Source organism: Pochonia chlamydosporia, chromosome 2 (assembly GCF_001653235.2).
Source record: "Pochonia chlamydosporia 170 chromosome 2, whole genome shotgun sequence".
Lineage (NCBI taxonomy): Eukaryota > Fungi > Ascomycota > Sordariomycetes > Hypocreales > Clavicipitaceae > Pochonia > Pochonia chlamydosporia.
Window position 1 is genome coordinate 1,590,681 of NC_035791.1, and position 18,564 is coordinate 1,609,244.

General features: G+C 51.0%; 6 protein-coding genes across 6 annotated transcripts; 2 read left to right on the plus strand and 4 right to left on the minus strand.

Moving 5' to 3' along the window:
- Nucleotides 1-20: 20 nt before the first annotated feature.
- On the minus strand, nt 21-2,552 carry VFPPC_02626 (sulfatase domain-containing protein; the record flags this gene model as incomplete). The annotated part of the gene is made up of 1 exon (XM_018282245.1): nt 21-2,552. One exon carries the CDS (start codon nt 2,550-2,552, stop codon nt 21-23), a length of 2,532 nt encoding a protein of 843 aa, XP_018146633.1.
- Nucleotides 2,553-3,739: 1,187 nt separating this feature from the next.
- VFPPC_02627 (hypothetical protein) lies at nt 3,740-5,288 on the minus strand (the record flags this gene model as incomplete). The annotated part of the gene is made up of 3 exons (XM_022428285.1): nt 3,740-4,697; nt 4,799-5,032; nt 5,107-5,288. 3 exons carry the CDS (start codon nt 5,286-5,288, stop codon nt 3,740-3,742), a joined length of 1,374 nt encoding a protein of 457 aa, XP_022284558.1.
- Nucleotides 5,289-6,575: 1,287 nt separating this feature from the next.
- On the plus strand, nt 6,576-8,357 carry VFPPC_02630 (taurine catabolism dioxygenase TauD; the record flags this gene model as incomplete). Its single annotated transcript, XM_018282248.1, has 2 exons — nt 6,576-7,205; nt 7,401-8,357. 2 exons carry the CDS (start codon nt 6,576-6,578, stop codon nt 8,355-8,357), a joined length of 1,587 nt encoding a protein of 528 aa, XP_018146636.1.
- A 1,005-nt stretch (nt 8,358-9,362) lies between these two features.
- On the plus strand, nt 9,363-10,280 carry VFPPC_13302 (taurine catabolism dioxygenase TauD; the record flags this gene model as incomplete). Its single annotated transcript, XM_018291079.1, has 1 exon — nt 9,363-10,280. One exon carries the CDS (start codon nt 9,363-9,365, stop codon nt 10,278-10,280), a length of 918 nt encoding a protein of 305 aa, XP_018146637.1.
- A 623-nt stretch (nt 10,281-10,903) lies between these two features.
- Nucleotides 10,904-11,164, minus strand: VFPPC_15533 (hypothetical protein; the record flags this gene model as incomplete). Its single annotated transcript, XM_018293286.1, has 1 exon — nt 10,904-11,164. The coding sequence occupies one exon, from the start codon at nt 11,162-11,164 to the stop codon at nt 10,904-10,906; it is 261 nt and encodes an 86-aa protein (XP_018146638.1).
- Nucleotides 11,165-11,734: 570 nt separating this feature from the next.
- On the minus strand, nt 11,735-16,358 carry VFPPC_02631 (hypothetical protein; the record flags this gene model as incomplete). The annotated part of the gene is made up of 4 exons (XM_018282249.1): nt 11,735-13,072; nt 13,177-15,867; nt 15,946-16,048; nt 16,165-16,358. 4 exons carry the CDS (start codon nt 16,356-16,358, stop codon nt 11,735-11,737), a joined length of 4,326 nt encoding a protein of 1,441 aa, XP_018146639.1.
- Between the last annotated feature and the right edge of the window lie 2,206 nt (nt 16,359-18,564).

Consider the following 18,564-nt stretch of genomic DNA (forward strand, 5'->3'; position numbering starts at 1 on the left):
CTAACTGCTATTGACAGCCATCACCCACTATACCGCCACCTCTTCGCATTCTCATCAACCCACCACCTCGTCACAAAGGCCGCCTCCTCCGCCCACATCGCCGCCTCCCGCCCAAACTCCCTCTCCACGCTCCCCAAAAACTTGGCAAAGTCAAACGACATGACAACGTGCTCCAGCTCATGCGGATCGGCCTCCACATCCGTAAACCGCCACTCGATGTCCTCCACCACGGGAACGACGATCCTCCACCGCGGATTCCTGACGCTGCGGGTGGATATCTGGGCGCCGCCGGGGCTCATCACCGTGAATTGCCAGTGTGTTGTTTCTTTCTCTAGCGGTCGGAGGAGGGAGAGGCCTTCTTGGTTGTGGAGGAGGTGGCGGGCGGCTTGGGAGTCGGACGGGGAGAGGGAGCCCGTCTCGATGAGAAGGTCTAGTATCGTTGGGAGAATCGAGATCGAGTTGACGGGCGTGTGGGGGATGTCAATAGCTGGTAAGTGAGGGTGAGAAAACACCAGGGGCACGTGGAAGCCTCCTATGTTGGGGATGTAGTATGGTGATATGGCGCCGATTTCGGGCAGCGAGAGCCCGTGGTCGCCTACGAATACGAGGAGGGTTTCGTTGGTGGCGCCGTTCTTGTCGATGATGTCGAGGATGGTTTGGAGCCAGCTGTCGACGTAGCCTATTCCGTTGAGGTAGTTGGATAGGTCTTCGAGTTTGGATTTCGGTGTGAGGGGGGAGTATTCCCCGTCGGGGTGGCTCGACCAGGGGGCGTGGGAGGATCCCGTGAGATGGGTGAGGAAGACGCGCGTGTTGTTCTGCTGGGCGGTTCTGAAGGCGTCGTCGATGTAGTCTTCGAGAGCGTGCTCTGATAGCGTCTGCCAGCGGACTTCGCTGTAGGGCGTGGGGCCGAACGCCGCGGTTTCGCTTTGTAGGTATTCTTTGGTGATGTATTCTTCGGGGGTGTAGCCGATGGAGTACATGAGCTCGTCTTGTTTGTCGTATATTCCTGTTACGGAGAGCATGTAGGAGGTGTTCCATCTGTATTGGGTGTAGTGCTCCGTGGGTGCTTGATCTTTGGAGTGGTCTAGCGCGTTGAAAGCTTTGAAGATGTGAGGGAGGCATGGCTGAGATAAGTGATTCAGGTAGTCTACGTTCATGTCTGCTACGAGGGGAGCCGTGCCGCATAGGGCTCCGATTGTGCTTTTGAGGGTGTATGTGCCGACGGGGTGGTTGTTGTGGACGTTGATACCGCCACGACGGCGGGTGGTGTTGTGGTTAAAGCCGTCGTTGTATTCGCCCGTGAGGTAATTCGCCGTGGTGGTGAGGTTGGCAAGTCTGGCTTGCACGTCTGGTGGTATGGTTTTGTTATCCCACGATGCCGCTATGGTGTTCCATATGTAGCCGTCTTTCTTGAGGGGGAAGACATCCTTCCGCGTACTCTCAAGCATGACGAGCACAACATGTCGAATGTCAACCTGGCCCAGTTTACCACGAAGCTCAGCGAGCAAATCGTCCTCGAAATTAGGCTGATTGAACGGGTCGAGTTTGGCGTTGTAATGATCTGTGTGATGGTACCAGTCTTCAAATCCGGGCACCGGGCCATCCTCCTGCGGCAGCCATGCCCACTCCTCCGGCGCTGTGAGAGAAGTTTGATCATCCCACATGCGGATAAGACTCTCATTGTACACGGGCCGCAACTTCGCGAGCGTAGACGAGGAGTGCGTGAGGTCGATGAACGGCAGGAGTATCGGCGTCCAGGACACGAAAATGAAGGACGTGTCGATGGGTCGCACATACGACGCTATCATCTGGACGAGTATCATGATACAAGTCGCCCCGTAGAGGAACTTGGTGCATTTTCGTCCCTTGGGAGGGCTCGATTCAGAGGTGACGCTCTTGACCTCTGCGTCGAAGCCTTCCTCATCGTTCGGGAGGTGGGTGTAGCCTGTTGTTTTTTGAAATCGACCGCACCAGGGGATTTTGCTAAATATAAGTGAAAAGGGCGCCTTTATCGAGTCGAGGACGAACCCAGCGAGGAAATAGTTGACGCTCATTAACACACATGATGTGAGCATGACAGCCGCAAAAGCAAGGCCAACCGCCCAAAGACCCGTGAGAAGCAAGCCCCGAGAAGAAGAGTCCGTCGCGACGCTGATATTGCGCCATCGGATTTCAGAGCCGACAAGTGCGAAGAACGACAAGTTTACAGATGAAAGTGCCAGGTGGATAGCGGTGAGAAATGATGCCACGGTCACGGCTATCAGTTGTAAAGCGCGGTTGCTATTCACGTAGCCTTGAGGCTTATCATCAAGAAGTAGCCTCAGTAGAAGCAAAATCACTAAATCTTGCGCAAAAAAAGTAGGCCACCATCTCGCGAGGTCACCGGGTGTCATAGCTTCGATGTGAGCGTAAAGATGGAGGCATTTCGCGGAGAGTATGGACGTCGCGGCAATGGAGAAGAGGAGTCGTCGGCCGGTGAGTCGAGGGAGGAGAGTGAAGGGCTTCAAGATGAAGCGGCCGGCGTGTAGACAGAGTCTACATGTGGGCGCCATTGGGAAAGGCTGGACCTTGTACGTCGGGTACAGAGGCAAAAGACGAACGAAAAGGGAATATGAGTAAGCTGGGGATGTGATTGTGATGTGTCTACATATTTAAACTGGGTGTATGTGTGTGGTGTAAGTCTTATTGCGGGAGACGAGGTGAATTACATGGCGTCTGGATTGGGCCAGCAGACGGGCTAGGTCTATTGAATGGCATATGTTTGATATATGTGGATGCAAGACACGGAAGGGGATTAAATTCATTCAAGGCGCGATGTTTGCGTGCCCTCCCTGTGTTGGAAGCTGGTATGTTGGGGTCAATTGGTGCGATTGATAGAGTCGTGACGGTGGGGTGGATGAAGAATGTGTGCAGAGTTGACAGGTCGTCTTGTGCTTTCACATTATTCGCGCCATTGGATGTTATGAATGGTTCATCCTCGCCTTGCTTCTGAAATGGCAGAGAAGGCTGGAGAATATCCGTCGAGTATCTGTTACTCGGTGATGCAATCAGACGATCGGTTGTGGACATGGATGACCCAAGGAGGAGGCTTTACTCGGTAGCCAGGGACCATAGACCCCTTGAACTGGGTAGCATACACACCAGACCAGACAAGATTAATCTATTTTCCGCATTCAGTGACCACCAGACCACAGTCTCCCTCACTCAATCAACGGTGAACTCAGTTTGTTTGATGGCGATGGCATGCAAGACACGCGACCATGAGCCGTATTGGGACTAGCCCCAATCTACCAGTCCGCAAGGAGGCCATTCAATGTTTCTACTCGCACCCCCTTTATTCCCCCTCTCACTCTCACCTCGACAATCTTTCAAACTACTCAAGTGATTGTCTTCTTTCCTTTGCACATTCCAACCAGAGTGGCTCACACATCGCCGAGCACAGAAGCAAAGCCACCAAGGAAGCAAGAGATGCATGGTTGTGTCCTGCAGCCGATACAACTTTAAATAGATTTACAATATCATGGCAATAACTACATAGAGTAAATGACTGTGGCTGTCAGGTTACATGTACATAAATATGTCTACATTCTCCTTTGCCAAGGCGGATAGTTTGGTCATTTTGGTGGGACTCAGCCGTCGCGATTGTTAACATGACTCCCATAAGGCTGTGATGGAGAATAGCGACATTACAGAAAACGGCAAGGTCAACGTTCTCCTTTTTGGTGAACCTTGCTCAGCCCTATGTAAATCTATCTACAAGCTTGATTACTTTTCTCCCGGTGGCGCTTCTCTCAAATCCATCCAAACCATCTACATACACTATCCGGAAACGGTGCTCATTCGCCGAATATACATGAAAGAAATGTCGCAATTCGGTCGTGCATTTCCCCTCAGCAGACTTGGATGAACAAAGAACACGGATCTCAAGTCCCGCCTCCTGAGATGGCTCCATTCTATACAGAATGACCTGCCACTGAAGCACGCCAAAGTCTTCTTTGCTCATCATGGCGGCCACATTTTCAAACTCGATACAAAATCCATCCCAGTCGAAGCCGAACCGACGATCACGGCCCTCGAGGCGGACAATTTTGAGGTATGCCCAGTCCGCTTCAGGGACAACGGAGCGAGCACTTTCAGGTAGCGAATGAAGAGATCCAATATCACCAGTGATGTACCGTACCAGCGGATTGCGCAAACGACACAATGAGGTTTGCACTATAATGCCCTTTTCGCCATCTTGGAGACATTCCGTGGTTGAGCCGCTCTCAACACAGGCCTCGGGCAAGATTTCGATGAGCATGTGTCTTGTATCATACACAAAGTCTGCCGTGGCAGTCTTTATCTCTCTCCCGCATAGTTCCGTGCTGCTGACGCCCCAGGGACCAGCTTCCGCGCTTCCTAAGAGGGAATAGATCCTAGCATTGCTCCCTAGCGTCTCTTTAATATGTAGTCGTTGCGCGGCCGTGAGCACTTCGGACGAGTAAATGACTTTGGTCAGGTTTACGCGTTGCCTCTCCTCGGGAGACAGGGTTGATATGTGATGCACGACTTGGATAATCTGGCTCCCGTCGCCAGTGAGTACATTCACATGGTAGCTAATCAGGAGCCGGACAACTTCGGCTGGGCTCATGTAGTTTCCAGCGGCCAAAACTGTTGCTCCGGCGTTTTCAAATATTTCAAGCATAAGGTCTAATGATCTAAAGTTGGTCAACCTTCGGTATTCCTACTTGACAAGATTGTGTAATTTCATTCACGGCCGCCATCAGACAAGCCTTCTTTGCAATAGATCACCACTTACCTGTACAGTTGGCCGGCACAATGGGTAGTAAGCACCCAGTCATCGTCCTCTATTAAGCCTGTCGTCCTGAGAAATCGGCCAAAAGAAGCTCGTTGTCTGCGATTTTCGTGAACATCAGTTGCAAAGAAGAGCGGCTGCCCACCACTACCTCCTCCGGTTACACTAGTATAAACACCACGACGATATGTATTTTTGACATTGGTATCGTTGACTAAACGCTGGATGACTTCGTAGCTGGAATGAATTATCCCATTTTAGTGATCTGGTAGGCTTCAAAAGGCGCCCACTCCTTCATTTTTAGTACTTACAGTTCTTTCTTGCTAAGAAGGTTTCGCGATTTCAGCCCAGGTTGATCGGTCTGGCCAACCTTTGAGCCACGCAGCGCTTCGATGGTTTCTGCATTGGGGGGATAAGAGATGGTTGAATTGTAAAACGGATGAGCATTAGCGATGGCCAAAACTTCTTCTAAGCAATATGCGTCAGTAGCCATGGCTATGTGAAAATCCGTAACCAAGAAAAAAAGCTTTTGCAGCGAATTGTCCCAAGAGTGACGGAGTGTTTCTCTTACGATGGAGTTTTGTACGGATCGAAGCTGAGTCATGTGGGATCGCAGGAGGAATGATCGAAATGGAATCTTCCAATCTCTTTGTCGAGGGCCTCTTATGACCCATCACGTACAATCAATTTATCAACATGGAGCCCTATAACGGTCACATTTTCATAGGCTTCTCCGATGCGACGTGGGTACTTCACCTTGCCGAGCTGAAAGAGGCGAACATGTCTAGCGCATCATTCTCATGCACCGGCATATGCAATGCAAGCAAAGGTATGCTTGTGATGGTCGTCGTCCTTGGTGGCAAAGCAGGGAACTGGTGATATTGACCAGCTGCATGCATTCTTCAAAGCATGAGTCCCCATTTCGAATACCAGGGCGGTTGTTTGTATTTTTCGTTCCTAGTGCTCCGCTCTCCATAATTTGCTTTGTGCTTCAATAAATGCCTGCACGTCAGCACCAGATTTCGTTCGCTTCCTACCTTACCATTGACAAGGCAGGCAAGCTGAAAGTAGATGAAGCCTGGTCAGATCTGACAAGTAAGCGAGGCCAGCTAGCGGCTGAGCTACTGATTCCTTGTCCCAAGACTCAGAATAGAAGTCACGTTGCGGATGCCCAAGAACTGATTTTCGTTCAATCGGAATTCGTGGAAACAGAAAAGGGCATAGCTCGATGGTGGTGCAAGACTACTTCGTACGCCGTGTCATCGTCACACTTCACATCTCGTCTAGGAGTGCCGAGGCTATACACCTGAACCAGAAAACTTTTTCATTAACTTCACGAGATCTTTGAATGAAGAGACCGATGTTTCAGACCGAAGATTTAGTTGCAAAAAGTTCTTTGCTCCTTGTACCCATTTATCACGGCAGGGTCTTGGCTGGGGGGACCTGGGTGAGCCATGGGTATAGACAGCTCCACAACCATCAGTTAGACCAGGGACCTGGTTAAGTTTCCGGAAAATTCATCTATCGACGCTCAAGATGGACACAGGATGCCGAGTATAAAAACGGGGGAAGATGTTGAAAAGATGTGGTAAAGCCACAATGCCCCAGCAGACATCTTGACGCTCCTGGACCAGACCAGACCAATTTTCAAACATTGAAACCATCAGCTCCTCCATTCGGAAGTAGTTCCTTCCATTTCTTGCCCTCGTCACTGACATAAGCCCCAACCAACCAGACCAGAACCCAACATTGAAAGAATCATTTCCAACAGTTGGCCAGGATGGAAACACCTATCAATCCCTTACTCCGGCAAATTCACATTGGACTCGGCCCTAATGGGTACGAGCCGGTGGCATCTTCTATGACGGCAAACAGCACCACGTATATAAGAGAATTTGAACAATTAACCGCAAACCTTGTCCGCATTTGTCCCGGGCATATCTGGCCAGGAGAATCGTACAAATCTATCTGTCCGCGTCCAATTCTTATCAACCAGGGCCACCAAGCACATCTTAAGCGTCTGCATGAAGCCCTGACAAAGGCCATCACCGACATTGTGCAAAGGTGGTGGTCAGATACGGAAGCGAACTTTCCCTCGCGCATGCCACTTGCAAAAGAGGAGGAAGATTTGTTGCTATGGATAGAAGACCAAGTCTCTCAAGGCAGAATGCGGCCCTTCTCAGCCTGCCGGGGCTCTTGGAGGCCAGATTTTCTCATCAAAGACAATTTGACCGCCACCCCGAATGGTATCATCAACGACCAAGCGGGTGAAAGCGAACTCTTTTGCATAACCGAGATCAACGCCAGATTTTCCTTCAATGGCTGTCTGCACGAAGCTCTTGGTCAAGAAGCACTTAATGACATGGGTATGGACAAGCTTGGTTTGGCTAGTGCAACGAATTCAGCTCAGGTAAGTACGACGTGGCTTACTCTGCCATTTTCTCTTTTCATTGCATCGTGCTTGGCGCTATTGTACGAACCAGTCCCACTGGGATTTGCTTCTTGGTTCTTTCTCGCTGGGTCCGACACCTCTTTCTGATACGTCAGGAAGGCTTATTTACGAGATTGCTTGCAGAGCTAATGCATACGGGTTTTTTTTTTGTAGATGTTGGACGGATTGATGTCATTGTTCCGGCAAGGCCTTCCGTTGCATCTGCTGAAGGATGCAGAGCACGGCTTCGACATCCATATGTTCATGGATATAATGCAACGGCGCTTTGGTGTGACAACACGACCAATCACACCTGCAGATCTTAGATTGGTGCCCGATCCCGAGAACGAGACTGGGTTTAAGCTCTGCTGTCTGGCCAGCCACAAGAATGGATCAAACCAAGATACTGGCTCCCATCCCGCCCAAGTTGGATCAACAGTACACCAGGCTGGGAAGAAGACAGTCACATGGATTAATGATGCTGGTGAATGGGTTGAAGAAATTCACCAAGTTGGGCTCGAGCTGCATCAACGGGAGATTGTAGCATTGGATGCAGAGATGCTGCGACAGGTGAGTCTCCGGTGTTTCAACGACATGCGAACAGTGCTGTTAGTCCATGACAAAAGGATGCTGGGCATGGTGAAGCAGGAACTCGAGAATCTCGTAAACCGGGGAGTTCTAACTCTCGCCGAGGCTCAGGTTCTCGCCAAGGGTATTGCAGACACCGCAAACCCCGGTTCGCCGGAGATGGGTGAGGTGCTGAAATTGACCAAGGCGAACCCGGAACTGAGGAAGCAATATCTTCTCAAACCTGTACGCAGTGGGAAGGGTGCTGGTATCGTCTTTGGTGACGAGACCAGCCCAGATGAGTGGGTTGCGGCACTCGAGAATCTCCAGAGCCCCGTTCTGGTTCCAGGGGTATCCTGCGTTGTGCAGCGCCGGATCACACCCCGGCTATATGATGTGATAATAAAGTCCTCTGGCGACAGGGTTCGATATCCTCTGGTTGGAACGTATCATGCTATTCACGGAAACTTGCTCGGACTGGGTATCTGGCGTACCAGCGCCGATCGGATTTGCGCCCTCAGCACAGGAGGATCTTGGATGTGCTCCGTTATCAGCCGGGGGTAATACCGGTCACAAACACGCAGATTCTTTGTTATTAGTCACGTTTGTCTCGGTTCGGGACGCCTTTTACTCCTTTTGTCAATACGAAAAGTCTTTCTTGAATCTACCCTTGTCAGCGGCCAAGTATAGCCTTGTGTGCTGCGCGAGATGAGCCACGGTTGTTCATTGCTCTTCTGATTAGCCAGTCACTTCCGTCGTGAGCCGTGAAGGTCCAATCCAGGCGCTTCAGAGTTCCCATTGTTTCAAAATCTATTTCATTTCGTTGAGAGCTGGTAGCCACTATTTACGGAGGACTAATTATACGGACACGATGCTGCAACAAGCCAATCAATGGCTGCGGCTGACGTGTTTTTACACAAGCTCTATGGTGTTACATGACCATGCCTTGTTGTATCTTCGTCATATTGAATATTTTACCTGCATCAACTCTTTACGTTATGGTTATCCCCATGGCCTGAACAAGAAAGCAAGAACTACTTGGAAATACTAGATTCTTTACCCCAAAAAGAATCATGGCAGTCACTCTCAGCCCCCACCTAGTGATATGTACCGCCGCTGTTACGCAGCACAACGCACCGACCTCCCATCTTGAGGATGTTTTACTTTGTTTATGCTGGTATCATCCACATGCATGTACTCTAGTTGTGGCGGTGTCTTTGCTTCAGTTCAGCTCTACGGCCTGGGATGAACCGGGATGACCGAACCTGCAATGGCTACTTAAGATGGGCTGAGGTGTGGATTTGCAGGGCCAGGCGAGCCGGTTGTGCATGGGTCCATACAGCAGCAATGAGTCTGGATATTACGAAACATTGGGATTTTCTTTCGTCTTTGAACCGAGGCGACTATGTGGTGGCCGGAGAGTATGGAGAAACAAAGAAAAGTTGATAATAGGCCGCCAGGGTGAATCATTCTCGCCATATCGTCGATTCCATAACTCTTGTTCCCAATCTCCTGTCTATCAGTTGAATCTATCAGATTTCCAAGCAGAAAACTTAAACTTTACTCATCATGACTCTACTTACACCCTTCCGGTCAAGTGCCATATTCACCCTCAGACGAATACCAAACCCATCAAATCGCAAGGTCTACACATCCCACCACCGTCATCTAACTACATCGACAATCCTCCCCCATCTCCAAGCCCCTTCTCTGCTCGAGGCCCGAAACCCCAAACACACAAGTCTCATCGCCTCACACCTCCAAGAACAAGGCATCCTCAAAGTCACACTCGGGTTCAACGACCCCCAAAGTACATACCTTCAACACCTCATCGACTCGCTCCACCGCCATCATGGCCACAAGCTGCCCATCTCTCACAGCGCCAGTCGCGGTTGGTTCTGGGACGTCCGTCCCGCCAACGACAACTTCCAAACGGAGAATCACCAGGCTCGCTCAGAAACAATGAACGAGTTCCCCTGGCACACGGACTGCAGCTACGAGAACCCGACACCGCGCTTCTTCGCGCTACAGGTCCTTCGACACGATCACCTCGGAGGAGGCACACTGTCCGTCACCAGCGTAGCCAGTCTGACAGACATTTTATCCGAATCCACGAGACGGGCCTTGCAAAAGGACGAGTTCCAGATCCACATACCCAGGGAATTCGTCAAAAAGGCCGAACAAAAGTCCATCACGGGCAGGATACTAGCCAGAAGTCAAGGCCAAAGTATCATGCGGTTCAGGCAAGATATTCTTACGCCCTTGACAGAGGATGCCAGTGCCGCACTGACCGAATTAAACGATACTTTGAAAAAGGTGCGCTCTTCAAACCACGCAGTTCATCTGACGGCGTCGGATCTCCCTACCGGTTCGGTAATACTAGTCGACAACTTTAGATGGTTACATGCAAGGAATCACGTCAAAGATCCGGAGAGACATCTCCGCCGAGTACGATGGGATGCTGTCCCCTTTGGAAGCGATCCGTAATCACATGTTTCTATAGCTACAGGTACAGGCATGTATAATAAAGAACGATCAAGCACACCCGACTCTAACCGCCGTGACATCAAAGAATTCTCTTAACAGCCCTTTTCCAGAAAACATAAAGAGTTTTCAGCCCTAAGAGAGAATTATAAAAACAGGGTCCACGTGCCGTCTTTGCCGTCATTACTCGTACGTCCCTTGAACCTAGCCCGTGACAAGGGTCCAACGGTGAGGCTGTATCCACAAGTAAGGAAACGAATGCAACGTAGTCGTCTTGGATACTACGCAATACAGACCATAATATAGTTCAAAATAGGGGTAGAGAATGAAAAGTTGCGACTTGCAATTTTCAACATGAGTATGAAAGGAATGATTCATGTCGCCAAGGTGTCAGAATTAGTGCGACTAGCGCATTGGTTGCATTGGATCAGATTTCTCGGACGCGCGGGCCGAGCCGACGCTAAACCTCGTCCGAGGATAAACCACAGGATAAATTTAACATCAAACAAAAACAATAAAAATACGACCCGAGGTTGACTCTTACCACCTGAACAAGATCGGTCGCTTTGTATTCTAGCACACTGCATCAATACAAAGACACAAAAGACGTGGCATGACATATCGCATTATGTAAAATCGCCAAAGACAGTCTTGTCCGGCGTCACTATCTCTAACCCAAAAAGAAACAAAGAAGGAGCAAAAAGTTGCTCCATTGGAAATGCATTCCCGTCATAGCTGAGCACCAGACCAGACCAGACCAGACCGTTCCGTCCTTCACGTTGACGAATTATACCTCTCTCAACAACTTTGTCCCCCGCAAGATAGACATTAGCCCCATCGTTTCCAAGAAATAAAAAGGATAAATCAAGACCGGCATAAAAAGACATAGAGACGCATCACATGGGCATGCCGAGGGAGAGGATACGTGATACAATTCGCAGAAAAAAAAGAAGAAAAAAACCAAGTGAAAAAGAATAAACCCCAAATCGATTCCCTTCTCCTTCCAAAAGTCGGCCCCAAAGTTGCAAACGCCGGTGGTGGTTGCTATTGCAAAGAGCCTTCGACACCCCTTTTGTGGTAAAAAATTGTCCAACCCAGTCGCCCCCTCCCGTTCCACTCCATTCCTGTTCCGTAGAAAACAAAAAAAGCAAAAAGGTTCTTTTTAGGTGCCAAAATCACTCATAAATGCCTGCTTCCCTATGCGTTTCGGTATCATCAGTCGGGTATATATCCTGGAAGCTCAAATGCCCCAAGTGACAAGAGCTCAAGCAGAAAACTTTCAAAACAAAGCATCAACATAACACAACAAAAAAACAACAAGAATAAGAAACAAATCATGCTCATTGTCCACTCAAACATCATCGGATCGCCGAGTGAGTGTGTGGTTTTGACTGGAGTAGTCAATATCAGCACATTTTGGTAGAGTAGCACAGCTTCTCCAAATTCTCATCAGTTGATCACATGCCCATAGAGTACAAACTCATATCAAGCTGAAAAGGCTTTGAATAGTCAACTTCAATAGAATCCCAGTCGGGCACAGACCTCGACGGTGGATCCAACAACAGCATCGGATCAAGACCCCCATCCAATGTTGTGCTATTCATATCCAGAAGGAGGTCGGGATCGAATGTTTGCCAGTTCATATCAATCTCGAGCGCCGCACCCTCTGAGATATCACTATTTGGCTCGCTCGATCCGCCATCCTTGCTGGATTCGGGAGTGTCCTTTGGGGTCAAGGAGCGGTACATGTTGGCGTCGCTGACGATATTAGGCAGCCCGTTCTCAAAACCAAGGTTGGTGAGTAAAGCTTGAGGGTCAATTGTGCAACCGGCCCAAGGACTGGGCTTGGTCTGCTTGGAACCCCCAGCGTCCACCTTGGGCTTGCCATCCAATCCCTTGCTCAAAGCACTTCCAGTCCTCTTCATGGCATTGTCTTGGGACATCGGTGTACCCGCAACATTCTTGGGCGTCTGACCTTGCTTCGAGGCTGACGCACTCATAGCTACGGCCCCATCAGCTGGTTTCTGCTCCTTCTTGACCGTGCCGTCCGGTTCCAGGCCCAACGCCAGGGCCAGGTTTTCCTTGACAAACTTGACTGGGTCTTCCCGAGGCTTTGTGTGCTCCTCTTCAACATGATGTTGTAAGGCCGTCTCGCTTGGGAACCCAAATGGGCCCGCTTCGCATTCTGGCTCTGTGCAGAGGAAAACTGGCTTGGGCGGCTCTTGGCGACGCATCTCTGGTGAAGCATTCTTGGCTGTCTTCGGCGATGGAGTCGCACCGTGCGGCGTCTGCCCTGGTTGTTGGCCAGAGACCTTCTGCTTCTTACGAGACGAAGGTAATTGAAGATTCATATCCTTCTGCTTGCCCATATAGCTTGGGTTGCCATGGGGCGAGGATGCTCCAAACGAGAAAGGTGGCTGTGTAGCCGTTGGCGCGGGAGGAGGTTGTGAGCCCTTACTGGCAGATTTCTGCTGGTTTTTGAGTGCTTGGGAGTTCTTTTCCAGATTGGCCGCGTTCAAAGGTGCTGGCTGAGACTGTTGATTTTGCTGCGATGCCGCCGGTTGCTGCACTTGTTGCTGTGGCGGTGCAGTTTGGCTTTGCCCTGCTCCCTGACCTTGCTGCGGCTGTTGCCCAGGCTTCATCATTCCTCTGCCGTACATGCTGGCTGCTAGGTCCTTAGCCATGCTCTCCAGCATAGCCCGAGCTTGATCGATTTCCGCCGAGTTGATGCTAAATTTGTCTTTCAAGATTTTCATTGTGTCTGCATCTGCGAATTGCTTCATGATACGTAGGCGCTAAACACCAGTTAGTTCTTTCTTGTTCACAGCCCGCATTGACACATCTTCAACTGGTGTCTCGGCCATGGTGTTGGCGGTTGCCGTTCATTCTGGGTACTTACAGTTCTGAAAAACATCTTGGCTCGAGCATCATCCCTCGTAATCGAATACCATTTAGTAAGTCCGCGGCTGACCTTGCCCATATCCTGAGCAATGCGCTGAAGCTTGGCACCAGTTTCACCGAGTTCCTGGGCGTTCATCGATATGTCGGGCATTGTTTCTTGGTGAAATTGTCGTTGTTCGTCTTGACTGATGGTTCGCAATCGAGTAAGGGTATCGGCACCGGCCGGTTGAGGCAGACTTGCACTTTGGGTCTGTCCTGTTAACTGAAGTTTCATGAATTGTTCATATTTGGCCCGCTGCTCTGGACTGAGCCCGGCAATCTGTTGCGGCGTGAGCGTAGGCACCCCCTTCGGCATCTGCTGATTAGGCTGTGACGCTGGACGAGCTGGGGCAGGAGCGGCAGAGTTCGCGTTGGACGTCGCGGCCGTATCCGCAGCATCATCAGTGCTAGGTCGCTTGAGGCTCTTCGCAGCGGGTTGAGCTTGGTTATTATTCCGCGCTTGACCAGTTCCCGCTTGAACTGGTTGTCTCTGTCCGCCGGACTGCATTGAAGCCGTTTGTGCCATATTTGTGGGACTAGCTTGAGTCTGCGACTGGGGAGTTCGGTTCTGCTGCTGCGGTGTTTGTTGCACCGTCATGGGAGCAGCACCCATTGGATTTGGTGCACCACCAGGTTGGTGCTGTGCCTGGTTCGGTGTCTGGTTTGGTGTCTGACCTTGGGGTTGTGGAGCTCTCATCATGCCGGCCTGTGGCTGCTGGAGGAAGGCCTGCCGCTTCATCGTCATGAGCATTGTCCGTAGTTGCTCGTCTGGGATGTGACCGAGATCCGCGCGCTGGCTCCGCGCTCGCATCAGCTCCTGTGGTGTTACCTGTAGAACATGCGCGGGCACATTTCCCACGGGTCGTTGCATGCCCATCTGCTGCTGTTGATTTGGCATCTGCGCTCCAGCATTCGGCATTGCGGCAGTATTCACGTTGGGGTTTTGGCCGGCTTGCTGTTGCATCGACGCTCGACGTTGCATAAGAACCGTGAACTGTCTTTGTTGAAGTCCGCCAAGCTGGCCCCGGGTTGGCGGTGGTAAAGTGCTGTTCTGACTGAGCCAAATCTTCAAATCTCTCCACTTCTTGACTTCTACAGGAAGTTGCCCGACAATGTTCTGGACCTGTGGTGGTAGGTCCATAGCATCCATCATTGCTTGGGCTTGGTTATTTTGGATCGGCATCCTTGGCATCGGCATTTGCTGTTGCTGTTGATTGACTGACATACCCCCATTAGGCTGTTGCATGCCCTGAGCTCCCTGTCCAGTGGCCATGTTTAGGTTCATTTGTCCAGCAAATTGGTTTTGTGGTCTTTGTTGCTGATTCATTTGACCACCATTCATGGCCATCTGCTCTTGTCGTTGGTTTTGCCACTTTCTGAAGACTTCGCTGAGCTTGTCGGGAGGCAGGCCCTGAATTGCCTGCCTCTGCTCTGGCGTCATATTGGCTAGCATGTTGTTGAATGCCTGGTTGTTTGGCCGCTGAGTACCTTGGTTGAAGCGCTGATCGCCGAAAGGAACGGTGCCTTGACCCAAACCTTGGTTACCCATGGGGTTCATGGCGCCGGGAGGACGCGACACTGGGGTATTCAAGGTGTTCATAGCTGGGCTCTGTGAAGGTGGCATGCCACCTGCCATGCTATTCTGCTGATTCTGCTGCTGCATCTTCACTTGCTGCAACTGATTCTGGGACTGCTGAGCGGCTTGGTTCATCTTCATTTGTTGAAGATTGACACCAGCTTGCTGGGGTTGCTGCTGGCCCTGCCGAGGTGTCTGGTTCGGTCCCTGGGCACCTGGCATATTTTGATTGCCAGGCTGGGGAGTGGCATGTTGGGCGCCCCCGGAGCTAGCTGGTACAACCATCTGGCCCGCCTGCTGGGCCATGAGACCAGTCATTTGCTGATCTTTGATGCTCTCCATATTAGGAGTGAATTGGGAGAAGTCGTTGGGTTGCCCGGCATTCATCATATTCTGTCGTTGCTGGAAGGATTGCTGGCTGTGTTGCTGCTGCATCATAGCCGCAGCAGCCGCCTGTCCGCCATTCTGATTCTGCGTTGCAGCCTGTTGCTGGGCCTGCAGGCGGTTCATATTAGTCTTCAGCATTTGGAGCGCCTGATTCTGATAGAACCAGACCACCAGATCCTTTCCTTGAGCTTGTATCTCGTTCAGTTGTTGAGGGGTTAGTCTCTGTTGTAAACTCATTCTGGTGGTAGCCTTTTGTTGCTCAGACGCCTGTGCCAGCATCTTGGACGCAAGATCCATGACCTTGGCCCTGTCTGACTGAGCGAGTCGCGATACATCGGTAGGAACTTGTTGTGGTTGCCGGTTTTGCATTGCCATGGCTTGCTGGTTCGGTCCCATGGCTCTGCCCATACCCATCTGCTGTTGCTGCTGAAGTTGAGGGTGCGGTTGTGCCTGTTGAGGCAGCTGTCCAGTTTGCATCTGGTGCTGGAGATGTTGGAATCCGGGTTGAACTTGACCCATACCACGTCCCATTTGAGCCTGCATATTCATCATGGCCTGAGCCTGTGCCTGAGCCTGCGCCTGTGCCTGCGCATTGGCATTGAGGTTGTTTTGTATGTTAGGCTCGTTTGCCTGTCGCTTCTTGAAGAATTCCAGAGTCTTGGTTGCCATAGTTTGGTCATAAGCCTCCTGTAACATAATGGTTAGTCAACTTTGGCCTCCTCAATTGGCGATAGCAGTCCGACGCGTAAGGGCAACTATACAAACCTTGCTTGGTGATTTGTGAAACACCTCTCGCTCAAAATTGCAGCCTACTTCTGCAGCTCGCATATGGTCGACTCCAGCGATGCCCAAAGCTATATTTGAAATACTAAAAAGACGTTAGCCGTTGTTACCATTGTTGTTTTGTCTTCTTGTTTTATTTTCAACTCTACACTGGGCAACGGCACAGAACGCGGGTAGATTTGAGGGAAATTGGGCACTCACAGATCCATAGTCTTCCCCATACGGTCGTTGAAGCTGACATTACCTTGCCATGTTAGGCCGTTTGAAGGTTGTTGGTTTGCCATAAGGTTCTGGTACACCATTTGCTGAAGCTGGTGAGAATTAGTAGGCGGCCGTCGCAGCTGCTGGGGCATCATTTGACCCGCCCCAGCCATTTGCTGCATGTTGGCGGCCATGGCCGCTTAAACTGCAGTCTGGCACAATCCCAGAAATATTGTGCTCGCGCAATAACCGAAACCAACACTTGATATGATGGTATTCGAGTGTGTAGTTGCCTTTGTTGCCACCACTCTTCTAGGTCCTCTGAAAACTTGAGAACAGAGATCGACGGGATTCTCTCAGCGTACGGCTCTTTGACAAGATGGAGATGTGCGGTTGACTTTTGACAACGAGTGATCAAGATCGCTCGACCGTCAACTTCAGTCCAAGGCGATATGGACAGGTTATTTGCTCGAAAATTTATCCATTACACGATGGTAGATTAGGCACGCGTGGGGTATCGTAGGACAGAAAGGGTTATGTCGCACGGAGGAGAAAAGAATAAAGGATTCGGAGCCGCCAAGGAGTTTGTTACGGTAGAAGAAGATGAGCGGTCAGGTCGGTTCCGGTTGCGTGGGTGAGGTGTGGTATCGATTCTCCCGATGCCGAAGCACAAGATAATCGTCTGGCCCGTCAGCAAGAAAGAAAGAGGTGGTAAGTCGCTGGGAACTCGAGTTTTGAGAGCGAGGTTGCGGGTTGCTCAAGATGGCTCTGGGCTCTGTGAATGGGGCAGGATCGGTACGAGGCGCTGAATCGCTGTGCAACACGAAGAGAAAAACACCGACACCAGAAGTGTATGGTCCGTTCAGGTCAGTCGTGTGTGCGGATCACGTTTGATGTCCCCGTTGTCCAGCGGAATGTCGTGGGAGGTGGATGAGAGAGTTGGCGTGGGCACTGCGACCTCGACGATGTGGTTTTGGAGGGAGTCGGAGAGCGAGGAGGTTGGCCAAGCCACGAGGCAAGGCAATCCAGAGCAACTGAAAAGATGGCAATGCACAAGTCCGAAGGCGACGGTGTATGGCCTAGGAAGAAAAAGAAATGCTCGAGAGAGTATATGTGAAAGAGTCTGGTTGCACCCTCGTCGCCAACACGAACCTGAGAGGTTGTGGATAAGCGGTAGGAGGAGGATTGGAGAAAGCAGGCAGGGTCAAGTGAGAAAGGCTGGTGCGGCGACTAGAGACTAGAGAGAGAGGTGAGGTGAGAAGCATGAGGAGCGGTAGCAGCCTGACCAGACTGACCAGACCACACACACAAGTGGGTGGGCCAAGGCCAGGACCCCAGAACCAAAAGGCAGAGCAGACCTGACCAGACTGGACATGGAGGAGGCAGAGAGGCACCAAGTGACGAGGGTGTGCAGGGGGGGAGGGGTGGGATAGGAGTCAATGAGCGGGGTGCGGTAGATGACACTAGGAGCCCTTGAGCTTGAGGACTTGACATGGGCATGGGGCGTGGACTTGACTGGATGGACTCGACTGGAGGAGGCAAGCAATGACCCAAGCTCAGCAGACTGCCTAGGTGGTGGACCAGACATCAAAATGCTATGGTGCATATTCCGTACATACAATAACAATACACAGAACCACAGCGTAGGAGACAAATAAACTTCGTGTGCCTCCGTACAAGGTTTTGGGAAATAAATCAGACTTTGAGTAGCTCGTACGCTTCAGAATCTAAAGCAGATTTTGGCGAAGCTTGCGCACAAGCAGCACGACCATCAGTCGACCCAAGGCGCTTGCCTGCTCCAGTGTGTAGAAAGAGCATGCGGAGTACTGTACCAGACCGTCAAATGGTAATTGGGATTAAGTTCTCTGGTGGGAAACTGTCTGGTGTGACTGCGTGCCTCCTTCCGCTTCATGTCTGGGTGGTAAAGAAAGGCACATGGGGGCGTCGCAGATGGGCATGGGCGTGAATCTAGTACTTGCCCAGACTTTGACTTGCGCTTGTCAAGTGCTGCTGCTGCCGCTGCTGCTGGAGTCTCTTGGAGCAGCCCTTGACATCTAGAGCAGCCTGGTGCTGCATCAACTGGTCCCTTTCCGCAGCGCCCCGTCCACATGGTTGGCTGAAACGACGCCAGAACAGCAACCAGCAGATTGACTTAACAGCACAAGACTCGAGAGCAGAAGCTCCTCCATGGCGGGAAAATAGTCAGGGCCATCGCAGTACCGTACCAGATGTTTGGCCATGGGGTTGCCGTCGTGGTTGTTGTTGTCGATAGTCGTGGTCGTGTCGTGGTTGTGGCCAGAGTTGTCCTCTTGTGGCGGTTGTGATGCCCTCAAGAGCAAGGTACAAAGGTACATATACTTAAGTACCTACCTAGTAGGTAGTATGCGGATGGACCAGCAA